Genomic DNA, 12,227 nt, shown 5'->3' with positions numbered 1-12,227 from the left:
TTTAAAGCAAGGTGTAAATGGCTCTGCTCTCTTCTCCTATGAACATGAAGTTGCCTTAGATTCCTCAGTAAGGCTTTATCACTTCTGTAAGAAATCCTGACTGACCAGTCTCTTATTGATTGACTTTTGGGTGGTTTCCACTTTCAGTATTTTAAAATGGCGTTGCAGTGATAGCCTTATGCCTACATCTTTGTGTGCCTCTGCAAGAATTTCTGTAGGATAAATCCCTGGAATAAATTCCCTGAGTCAAAGACGATGCACATTTAAATGTTAGCCAAATTTCCCTCCTAAATGGCTCTACTATATTATTTCACAAGTGGAGTATGTAATTACCTGTAGTTGGACTAAACTGGTTTTCCATGTCACATCCTTTTTCCAGGAGCTCTTAAGCTTACTTCTGAGAGAATGTATCAGTGTAAATACCGTTTAGGACAGCACAGTGCATACTCTTCCCTGCGTAAGAACAGATACATTTTAATCTGTAACTGAGTTTGCCAATCTCTCTAGAAATAAGTTGTAAGTGGTAAAATGAATTAGTTTTTCAGACATGGCATTCTTGTCATACAGGGGTTTTCCTAGATGCGTTTATAAATATCCCTCTTCCCTTACAGTGCAATAAAAGAAAACAGACACGCCTCTGAGATTGTTAAAACGGTGAATTTGCTGATCACTTCCCTGAGCACAGACTTTCTCTGGGATTACATGACAAGGTGTTTTGAGAATTGCTTCAGGTAAGCTTCCGGTTCAGGACGGTGAGGGTGTGGGAAGGAACTGAGGGCTTCATGGTTTTGTAGCTGCTGTTGTGGTCAGACGATACTTAACTGGCTCAAGTTGAGTGGTCTCTGCTGAAGACACGATTGGAAAGAATTCGTTTAAAATTACAAGAGTATTGAAAACGTTGCCATTTAGAAGATTCGCATAATTCTGAAGCTTCCTTATTAGAGGCAAACTTTAGGAACTCTTCTGTGCGTTTTCTAATCGGCTTTCTTCACACAGGGCTTCCTTGGAGGCCCGATCTATTAAAGAAGTTTAGTTTTGTGGCCCTGGGATTGGCTAGAGTGTTTCTGAAATCATCAATTTTCTTAAATTCTTATTGAAATTCGTGGATACCTGGTCGGTTGAAAGTATTCGTGTCTTCAGCGGCTGCAGTCAGCTTTACTGCCACTTTCAGTCTGGCGAATTGCACCACCCCAGAATTGCAGGGGGTGGTGCACTCAGGATGGCAGGCTTTCCCGCAGGGCCCATGCCCATGATTCTCCCTGTAAAGGAGGACTGAGGTCATCTCTCACACCCCATTTTGCCCCGTGGGTCATGCTCTAAAACCTCATTCTTGTCACCTCCTTTGCAATGCCTGGTGTTGTCACACTGCCTTCGGTACCTGCAGCTGTAATCAGAGCGTTGCTTATTAATGTTTGCCGTGGGCCATCCCCTGGACACCCCCGGGAGAAGCAGGCGCTCCCATCACGTAAGAAAGCCGGAGCTCAGAGACGTGAAGTACCTTGTGTGATACTGCACAGCAAATTAGCAGCAGCTGAGATTAAAACCAGGCCTGCCTGATGTCCCAGCTGCTCCTGCTCTGCCGTCTCTAGTGCCAGGCCCCAGGATGCATTCAAACCTGTGATGAATAAATTCATCGTAATTGGATCCATGGGGACAGCAGGGCCATGTTATACTGAGACCGGAAGGTATTTGGTCAGCTTATCTCCATTTCAGAGTTACAAGGAGTGCTTTCTTTAAAGAGAAAGAGTTAACGAAGCATTGCAGGTGTAAGAGAGGAGAGGAAATAATGTCAGACATATATCACCTGTCGCTGAAATTACAGGTGACGCTTGATTGTTGTTTTTCACGTCTTTCTTTTATTTATTCTATTTTTGGACATTTACATTATTTATTTACTTATTTATCTTTTGTTGAAGTATATAGTCAGTGTACAGTGTTGTATTAATTTCTTGGGTATAACATAGTGATACCTTCATACATATATATATACCTTTTCATATTCTTTTTCATTATAGGCTATTATTCACATTTTTTTCTTTTAAAGGAATAAAACGTTGCTACCCCAATAGAGCTAACTGCCCACCGTCCCAGCACTTTTCTCTCCTTTCATCCCAGTATTAATCCCTCTCCTGCCCGTGATGTCTGTGTTTTTATGCCAAGTGTGTATCTTTCATTCATCGTAGGTGTGGTAGTCCAGTGCGCAAATAAACCAGTGTTTTCACTGTTGTCCATAGTACTGTGGTGACCACACTTGCCCCGTCTCTTTACACACAGACACACGGGTTTCTTCAAAGTCGACACCTATAAGCAGAACCTCCGGGATGTAGTGGTTGCAGGTTTTTAGTCATTCTCTTACCAAGATAAACTCTGAGATAACTAAGCAATAATTTACAACGAAGAAGATTAACTCAAGTTGAATTGTACTGTGATAGCTAGGTGAATCCAAAATTATTCTGTTTCAAGAACCGGTATATACTTTTAAATTCATTTATCCAGTTGCCTTCTTATTTAAAAGGAAGTGTTGACTTTCAGTATAAGATAAGCAGCTCCTAATGGAACTGACCGGTGGAGTTACACTTCTCTGAGGAAACTGAAGAATTCCGAGCACCTCACGTGGATGAGCTCACGGTGACCCTGGGGAGCTGCCTGTGGTTGCTCCTACAGCAAGTCAAACAGCTGTCCTGTGTTGTCCCGGAGCCCGGCTCCCTCCCTCGGAACATGCCTGTGGTTTGGGGTCGTTGCTGTGGGCAGCTCCAGCTCTGCTCGGTGTGGCATTCCACGTGAGCCTGGGACCACCTTCATCTGACTCGATGAACTTCAACTCAGCGTGAACCCCTTTTGTGGCTGAGCAGATTCGAGACACTTACTGATTCTTTTATGTGTGCGATAGTTTTAGGCACCAAAGCTTAATTGTTAGTACTACAGGAGCTCTTTCATTATATTTGAAATAGAATTGAAATAGAATAAGTCACGTTATTGGGAATCATAGGAAATGCTTGAAATTATTTTAAGAGAGTTGATTTGTTTTTCTTTTCCTGGGACTCACGCAGACCAATGAAGCAGAGAAACGCTCTCGGGAGAAGCGTCGGCCCTCCCCCGACGGCCTCAGAGATCTGCACCCTCCTCGTGTTCATTCTGGACGTTATCCCCCTGGTGGGTCCCTTGCTGTAAAGAGATGGCTCAGTGCTGGCTGTTACTTACGTTCTTCTGAGTGTTGTCGGCCTTTGTAGAAACCAAAACTTACCGAAGAGTATTATACATAAATATGTAGCACCCCTTCCGTGTTTGTTTCAGCAAGGAAGCTGTAGCCGGGTGTGATCTCTTATGTCTTTTATGTCCTTTTAATTAAAAGGGTTATAACTTTTGAGCCAGTTGTAAGTGGGCCGAGCTGAAGTTATGAAACCAGATGATGAACTGGGTGTCACCCCTGTACAACAGCTATTTAGGAATGAGAGTAAATGTATTTCCTAGTTAAAATTGTGCTGTTGGCTCATTTTCTCAAAGGAAACTAATCTCCTTAATATAGAAATAGTTGTGGCAGTTTTTTTTTTACTAGAAAGAATAAAGCTACCTGAACGGAGAGGAAGAACGTCCATTGATTTAGATCAAAAAGAAATATTGTTTTGTTTTCTGACTTGGAAACTAACATGAAACAAATTTATGCTCTAAAAATATTTGGATTGTCTAAGGGGCCGTTTTCTACAGGGTGTCAACTGGAAACACGTTAGTTAAAGCCGTGTCTTTACTTCACAGGAACTTTACTCTGAGGTGCAAACCCAGTACCTCCCGCAGGTGCTGGGCTGCCTGGTGCAGCCTCTGGCTGAGGAGATGGACGCGCTCAGCTTACCTGAGTTCACGCACGCCGTGAAGACGTGTTTCAAAGTGCTCAGCAAAGTCCAGATGCCCCCTTCCTACCTGGACACGGAGCTTGCAAGTGGAAGCTCGGTAGGTGCTGGGAGGAGCGGAAGTGGTTCCCTGGGCTGAAAGATCCTTGTGCCTTCCCGGGTAGGAGTAAAGACCGGAAGATGTATCGGCAATGTCTAAAATACACTTCTAACGTCCTCTAACGCTTTATCAAAGCTTTTAGTGTGGAAGTCACCCTCCGTGTCACCCCTTCTCTGGTACTTCCTGCAACAGCCCATCACTAAGCTCACAGTTAGACGTAGCTCGCTGTCCAGACCTTCTATATGCATGTTTGTATATATGAAATTTTGCTTTTTTTTTTTTTTAATATAAGTGAGAGATTAGTTCCTGAGGCTATGGTAAAAAAGTGCCACACTGGGTGACAAATAACAGAAATTTACTGTCTGAAGTTCTGGAGGCCAGATGTCCGAGGTTAAGGTGTCAGGAGGGTGATTCCTTCTGAGGGTTGTGAGGGAGAATCTGTTCCACGCATCTCAACTGTCTTCTGGGGTTTGCTGGCCATCTTTGGATTCCTTGGCTCGTAGACACGCCACCCAGTCTCCGCCCTCCTCTTCACACAGCGTCTTCCTCACGTGCATATCTGTGCGTCCAAATTTTGCCTTTTTATAAGGACACCAGTGATGCTGGATTAGGACCCACCCTAATGACCTCACTTAACTTGATCTTTGCAAGGACTCTATTTCCAAATGAGGTCACATTTATAAGTACTGGAGATTAAGACTTCCAACATCTTTTTTAGGGAACACAGGTCAACCCGTAACGTACATTATTCTCTGCTTTGCTTTGGTTCTCATCCAGGCCACATCTGGGGACATCTGTCCCGATCTGTGCGTGTGGAAGTATCTTATTACACTTTCTAACTTCTGCGTGACAGTCTACGGTATGGCTATAATTGCTCTTCCCCCGTGGACGTTATTTCGGTTATTTCTAGTTTTTCACCGTTACAGTGCCGCAGTCAGCATCCTTGCACAGACCGTTTTCAGGGCTGCAAGGGTTTCCGAGGGATCAGTTCCTCGAAATGGGTTGCAGTCAGACCCATTTCTTTTTAAACTTGGAGAGACCCTGCCAAATTGTTCTCCAAAAAGACTGTAACAGTTATGGTTCCACAAGCAGTTTGAGGCCCCACGGTCTTTGAATTATTTTTGTTTTCTACTTTGTTCAGTGATTTGAAAGCTCTGCCCTTGAAATCCACTTGGTGCAATGGTGGGCAGGTGTGCGAACAGACTGAGGAAGCAGAGTGTTGCGGGACAGGGGCTGTGTGCTGGTTAGGGCTCATGAGCTGCCTATGGGACTTGATTGTCAGTTTGCAGACTAGTTACAGATTGTTACTTCAGTTTCAAAATTAGGTCTTTTTTTTTTTTTTTGGCTACCTAATACAGCTATTGGAAAAAAAATCCTAAAAATAATATAAGATATAAAGTTTAAGCATGTGTAGTCTAGAAATATAATTAACAATATTTCAAAAGTTGCATAATATTGCTTTGTTCTTCCCCAGAGAGCACAGTGGGCTAAATGTTGAATGTTGAAAATTTTTCAATTTAACGTAATATTATCTGAGTAACAATATAAGAGGTTGATTCATTAAAGATTGAAGTGTCATCCTTTTGGAAAAGCTGCAGAATATATATGCACCTGTGTGAGTATGTAAAACGTACACATGGTTAAATACTTTGTTTTAGCTTTCTCCTCTTTCTTCATGCCTTTATTTTACATTCAGTCCAATGTCCTCATTCATATTTTTCAGTCTGTCAGAAGCTGTTTTTAAATAATCTTTTTGAACCCTGAAGGGTCTAAATAAAACATACAAAGTGGGCTCAAAGGCAGCCCCCCTAGAGAGCGTGGGGCTTTGTCAGCCTGTCTCCGGCCTGCTGTGTGCTCTTTTCATTTCAAACACGTTTGTACACAGGGATTCTCTTGGTGTAGAGAATTATGATTTCGAAAAATAAGAAGTACACATTTATATCCTTATTCAGCTGATGTTTGAATCCCGGGGTCTTACCAGATACACACTACAAACTTCCCTTGTGTCTTTTTTCTTTTTTTCTTTTTTTTTCTTTGCAGAGTCCAGTAAAAGGTGAAAACAGTGAAATAATCTTAGACCCAAACGCAGTGCTGCCCGGTGATGAAGATGCTTCGTTTCCTCCGCTGAAATCTGAAGACAGTGGGATCGGGCTCAGTGCCTCGTCTCCAGAGCTCTCTGAGCACTTGAGGGTTCCCAGAGTTTCTCCGGATAAAGACGACGTTTGGAAGAAGGGTGGGAGCATGCAGAGGACGTTTCTTTGCATCCAAGAGCTGATTGCCAACTTCGCCCACAAGAACATTTTTGGAGTCCAGCTGGTGGCATCTGGAGAAGAAACCAAGTTGGAGGAGCCCGCCGGTCAGAGGGACGAGGGCGGGATGCGCGGCGCGGCGGCCAGCGGCGCGGGCAGGAGGACCCCGTGGGAGGCGAAGCCCGTCAGCGTGCCCCAGTTCAAGCAGATGCTCTCAGACCTGTTCACCGCCCGAGGGTCTCCATTTAAGACCAAAAGCACGGGGTCGCCTCCGCCTCTGCCCAGTAGCCCCGGCCACCGGAAGGAGGGAGAGTGGGCCATGGGCCAGGTGGTCATCAACCTGGGGAGCTCCAGGGAGGGCTGCAGGGAGGCCTTCGCGGCTTCCTGCCACCTGCTGCTGGAGTGCGCCACCTTCCCCGTCTACCTGTCCGAGGAGGAGACCGAGCGGCTCTGCGAAGTGCTCTTCCAGCTTCCAGGTGAGAGGGCAGCCCCACCCCACTCCCTGCTGGGGCCCACCTGGGGAGTCATGTGACTCAGGCAGTGGATGCGTGTAGACCAGCTAAAGTCACATCAGCTGAGAAGGAACAAGTTGCCACATTTGTCTCCTTCCTTGTTTTGTGATTAGTGCGTACAGTTTTGATTTGTGTCTCACCAGATGCGAAGTTGGTGAGGCTGGGTCTGTATTTTTAAACTTTGGGTGTCCAGCATAAAGATCTGGGACATTAAAGCTGCTTAATGATAGTCAGGAAATAGATGATTTCATGAGACCCGCTGTTAAAGCTTCGTCCGTTAGTTTGCTAGGGCTACCATAACAGCCACAAACTAAGGGGTTTAAACAGTAGAAATGTATTGTCTCACGGGTCTGGAGGCCAGAAGTCTGTGGTCAGCTGTTGGCAGGGTCATGCTCCCTCTGAAGGTGCTGGGGAAGGATGTGGTCCAGGCCTGGGAGCTCCTGGGCTCGGGGGCAGCCTGACTTCAGTCTCTCCATGGTGTTCTTCCTGTGTACGTGTCTATATTCAGATTTCCCTTCTATCAGGCCCCAGTTATACTGGGTCAGGGCCACTCTACTGTGACCTCATTTTAACTAATTACATCTACATTGATCGTATTTCCCAATGAGGTCACATTCCAAGGTGCTAGAGGATAGGACTTCAACATAAGAATTTTTATGAGGACACAGTTCAACCCATAACAGGCGGTATCTTAGCTGGGGCTGCCATAACAAAACACCGTAGACTGGGTGGCTGACACAACAGAAAGGTATTTTCTCGCAGCTCTGGGGCTGGAAGTTCGAGATCAGGGTGCCCGCAGAGTTGGTTTCTGACGAGACCTCTCCGCTGGGCTACAGACTGCCCCCTTGTCCCTGTGTGCTGACATCCCCGGGGGTGGTGTGGGTGGGGGCGTCTCTCTGTTGTCTCTTCTTACAAGGGCACCAGTCCGATCATGAAGGCCACACACCCAGGACCTCTTCTAACTAGACCTAATCACCTCCCACAGGCCCCACCTCCAAACACCATCACATAGAGACTGGGGCTTCAACCTGTGAATTTTGAGCAGATACAACCGAGTCCGTCACAGACAGTGAACACTTCAAAGAAAAAAGGGGTAGGAGGGAAGGTGGAAAGCAAGAAAAAGTGATTAAGTTGGCAGGAGCAGAGGATGAAGACTTCCCCTCTTGTAGTCATTATCTCAAACTCCCCACTTCTCTCTTGGCTCCATAGCTGCACCTGACCGCACGCCGGGAAGAACTGCATTTAGTATTGATATCCTCAGTATATTTTTGCCCTCTTTTAAAGCTAATGCCGTGTGCCCTACTACCAAGAGAGCTTCAAGAACACATTTTGAACTTTACACCAAAAAAAAGTGACTCTATATGTAAATTTCAAAAAGAACGTGTAATGCAAATTTTACTGTATGCAAATTTTTAAATAAAAGAGAAGCAAACATTTTGAATCATCTTAAAACCCCGAGACTGACATTTGCAGAATTTGAATAATCTGACAAGCACATGAAACCAGACTTGGTCTCACTTGTCCTCTGGCCCTGAATGGGGACAGCATATTGTGTCCCCACCAGAAGGATATCACACTGCTGCCCAGGTGACTTGCCAGATCTAAAGGTGTCTTAGAGTCTGCAGGTTGGTGAGCCAGTCTCATGTGGGTGTGTCTGTCTCCATCCTCTCTGGTTGGTTTCCTTGCAGGAGATGGTGATTTCAGTTTTCCATCTTGGCTGAAATCCCTCATGACCATCAGCTGCTGCGTGACTGACTGCTACCTCCAGCACGTGGCCATCTCCACTCTACTCGAAGTGATAAACCACTCCCAGTCCCTAGCGCTCGTCATTGAAGACAAGATGAAACGCTATAAAAGCTCTGGACACAACCCATTTTTCGGGAAGCTGCAGATGGTGACGGTTCCGCCCATCGCTCCAGGAATATTGAAAGTCATCGCAGAGAAAACAGACTTCTACCAGGTAGTTCCCACCAGGAAGAGGGTGGATGGGACCCTGGGACCCTCTTCCCAGACTATTTATTTGTTGTTGTCCCTAAGATTGTAGTGGCAGTGACGGAATACGGTGTCTCTGGTGGCAGCCTGTGAGGGTTGCTGGGGACCTGTGCCTGGCTTGGCCATCTCTCTAACCCAGGCTCCTGGCACAATTTCTGTCCCCGCAGCAAGTGTTCAGTAACATTTGTGTTCAGATTTAGGCTGACTAGACCCCATATGAGTGAAGATTGCTAAATTATCTAAGTATACAGAAAAAGAGAGCCTGTCCTAATTTGTGAGATTAGAGGCTTTGAGGTTATTTAACCTCAGGAAAAATTTAGTACTTGTCAGATTTAAGAAAGATTATTCACTAAAGGTGGTGAGCATGTGTTGTCCATCTTTCTTGGGGACAAATTAGGAAAATAAGGTATCATAGGGCTCATGTAATTGCAAGGAGCTGAAAGCTACTCCAGCTGCTCGTGAAAAAAAAAAAAAGTGAAGTTTATTATGACGATGGGAGAGCCCGTGGAAGTCAAAGGGCGGGAGAGGAATGCAGCTGGGTCCCCTGGGGGCTCACCTGGGAAGCCATCACATCCCAAGGCTGTTTGCTCTGCACATCTCCCTGCCAGCCAGGACCTAACTTGGTTTCCACTTGACCATGTCTGCCTCAGGACCCTCAGACCTGGTTCTCATAGCTAATAATGCTTGTATCTCTTTCTAACAATTCCGAACTAGCCTGTCACAGCTATTAAATAGGCAGCCAGTGGGGCACCCTTGGGTCAGGCAACTTCTGCTCATCCAGGTGACCACGGCAGTGACCAGCCAGAGGCCCAGGGGGAAGCAGCCGTGTGGTATAGACAGGGACAATCTCACTCACTGGGGCCTGTAGATGGAAAGCGTTTCCCCTGTGGGTGGTGGGGGTGGCAGGCACCCTGCAAACCCGGAGACACTAAGGAAGAGACATGTTAGATGTTTCATGTGGGAATGAGATATCGGAACTAAACTATCCTTTTAGGTCTTGACAGCCCATCAGCCCGTGAAAGGCTTTCAAAATGGGCTGGCTTTTCACCTGTCTGGAATGAGCTCTTCTCAAGCAGGTCATATAACTGAGGCCACCTCTCAGCTTTGTTTCCCTTTTTTTTTTTTTTTAAATAACAGCATTATTTAGATATAATTTACCCATTGAAAGTATACAATTCAGTGGTTGTACTATATTCACAGAAAGGTGCCATTTTCCTTGTTTTCTATTATGTTTTATCTTTTCCCACCTATTTCTCCTTTACTACTTTTTCATCAGTGAGTATTTTCCAACATAATATTTTAATTCCCTTAATGATTTTTTCAACATATTTTTGGAGGTTTTGGTTTTTTTTAGTCGTTGCTGTAAGGATTACCATATACATTTTACGAGAATGGAGTTCACTTTCCTCCGAAATTCTGGAGAGATACAGAACCATCCCTCCTGAGTAGCTCTGTTCCTCTTCCCCTTCTCGTGTTATTACTGTTACGTATCGTACATCTGTGTATGTTATAGGCCAACATTACATGGTTGCAGTTACACTTTTTATAGTTTTATGTCACTTAAAGAAGTTGGAGAAGAAAGGAAAACAATTGGATGTGTTTATAGAGTTTGTCACGTTGGCCTTCTTGTTCATCACTCTGGCTCTCTTCACTTGTGGGCTCGAGGAGCATCTGGTGCCATTTCTTTACTCCAGTATGTCTTCACTTGTGCTGTTATTGTCAGCTGCGTTTCATGCGATAGGCCCAACAGTGCAGTGTGTGCCTATTATTTCACACAACTGTTTTTTAAGTCAGTTGAAAGAAGAAAGGAGAAGAATTATGCATTTATACCATCTTTTTATAATTGCATAATTACCTTTACCGGTGTCATTTGCTTTTTGTATGGGTTCAGATAACTGTCTGGGATCAATTGCTTTCACGCTAAACAACTTCTTTTAGTATTTCTTTTTTTTTTTTTAATTTTTTTAAAAATTATTTTTTGTTGAAGTATAGTCAGTTAAAATGTGTCAACTTCTGGTGTAATTTCTGGCACAATATCCTGGTCATTCATATACGTACATATATTCATTTTCGTATTCTTTTTCATTAAAGGTTATTTCAAGATATTGACTATAGTTCCCTGTACTATACAGAAAAAATGTGTTGGGTTTTTTGAATGTATTTTTATATATAGTGGCTAAATAACATTTGCAAATCTCAAACTCCTAAATTTATCCCTTCCCACTCCCTTTCCCCTGGTAACCATAAGATTGTTTACCATGTCTGTAAGTCTGTTTCTGTTTTGTAGGTAAGTTCATTAGTGTCCTTTTTTTTTTTTTAGATTCCACATATAAGTGATATCATATGGTATTTTTCTTTCTCTTTCTGGCTTACTTCACTTAGAATGACAATCTCTAGGTCCATCCACGTTGCTGCAAATGGCATTATTTTATTCTTTTATTTTATGGCTGAGTAGTATTCCACTGTATAAATATACTTTTATCTAGTCATCTCTCGATGGACATTTAGGTTGCTTCCATGTCTTAGCTATTGTAAATAGTGCTGTTATGAACATTGGGGTGCATGTATCTTTTTGCATTAGAGTTCCCTCCAGATACACACTCAGAAGGGGGATTGCTGGATCATATGGCAAGTCTATTTTTAGTTTTTTGTGAAATCTCCATACTGTTTTCTGTAATGGCTGCACCAAACTACATTCCCACCTGCAGTGTAAGAAATGTTCCCTTTTCTCCACACCCTCTCCAGCATTTATCTTTTGTGGATTTTTTAATGATGGCCATTCTGATGGTGTGAAGTGATACCTCATTGTAGTTTTGATTTGCTTTTCTCTGATAATTAGTCATATTGAGCATTTTTTCGTGTGCCTATTTTCCTTTAGTATTTCTTGTAAGACAGGTCTGCTGGCAACAAAATCTCTCAGTTTTTATCTGGAAATGTCTTTATTTCTTATTATTTTATGTAAGGTAGTTTTACAGGATACAAGATTCTTGGTTGAGTTTTTTGTTTTTTTTTTTTGCCTTTCAACACTGTGAATATAAGAATTAATATACTTTAAAAAAGGAATAAATATACTTTAATCTTCCCCCACATGCACTTGAATATAAAATATTTAAAGCAGCATTTGTTTAATAATCCGTAACAAATGCTCATCTAAATGTTTGAGTGAACTTACATTTAAATTAATTGTTTGAATATGTCATCCACCTGTCTTCTGGCCTCCTTTGTTTCTGATGAGAAGTTGGCTGTTAATCATATTGGGGTTCCCTTGTAAATTATCGAGTCATTTTTCTCTTGTTACTTTTCAAGATTTTCTCTTTGTCCTTTATCATTTCACTATGATGTGTCTGGGTGTGGGTCTCTTTGTATTTATCTTACGTGGAATTTACTGAGCTTCTGGTATATGTAGTTTAAGGTTTTTCATCAGGTTTGGGAAGTTTTCAGCCATTATTTCTTCAAATATTTTCCTATTCCTTTCTCTTTTTTTTTCACCTGGCATTCCAGATATGTGTAGGCTGGTGCACTTAATGGT

At 43.3% G+C, this 12,227-nt stretch overlaps 1 protein-coding gene across 5 annotated transcripts in view; it reads left to right on the top strand.

The window, feature by feature from the left end:
• DOP1B (DOP1 leucine zipper like protein B) overlaps nt 1–12,227 on the top strand; it is a 95,992-nt gene that overhangs the window by 43,914 nt on the left and 39,851 nt on the right. For all 5 annotated transcript variants that reach the window (XR_012504089.1, XR_012504095.1, XM_074357761.1 and 2 more), the window contains 5 exons: nt 612–731; nt 3,051–3,153; nt 3,754–3,945; nt 5,986–6,670; nt 8,395–8,666. Coding sequence is in view for 3 of the 5 variants with exons in the window: in XM_074357761.1 (XP_074213862.1) it covers nt 612–731; nt 3,051–3,153; nt 3,754–3,945; nt 5,986–6,670; nt 8,395–8,666 (1,372 nt within the window). In the remaining 2 variants the exon portion in view is untranslated. The remainder of the gene's footprint in view (nt 1–611; nt 732–3,050; nt 3,154–3,753; nt 3,946–5,985; nt 6,671–8,394; nt 8,667–12,227) is intronic.

This window comes from Camelus bactrianus, chromosome 1, assembly GCF_048773025.1.
Source record: "Camelus bactrianus isolate YW-2024 breed Bactrian camel chromosome 1, ASM4877302v1, whole genome shotgun sequence".
In the NCBI taxonomy this organism is placed as follows: domain Eukaryota; kingdom Metazoa; phylum Chordata; class Mammalia; order Artiodactyla; family Camelidae; genus Camelus; species Camelus bactrianus.
The sequence above is the reverse complement of the archived record's forward strand: the minus strand, read 5'-3'. Positions and strand labels throughout refer to the sequence as shown.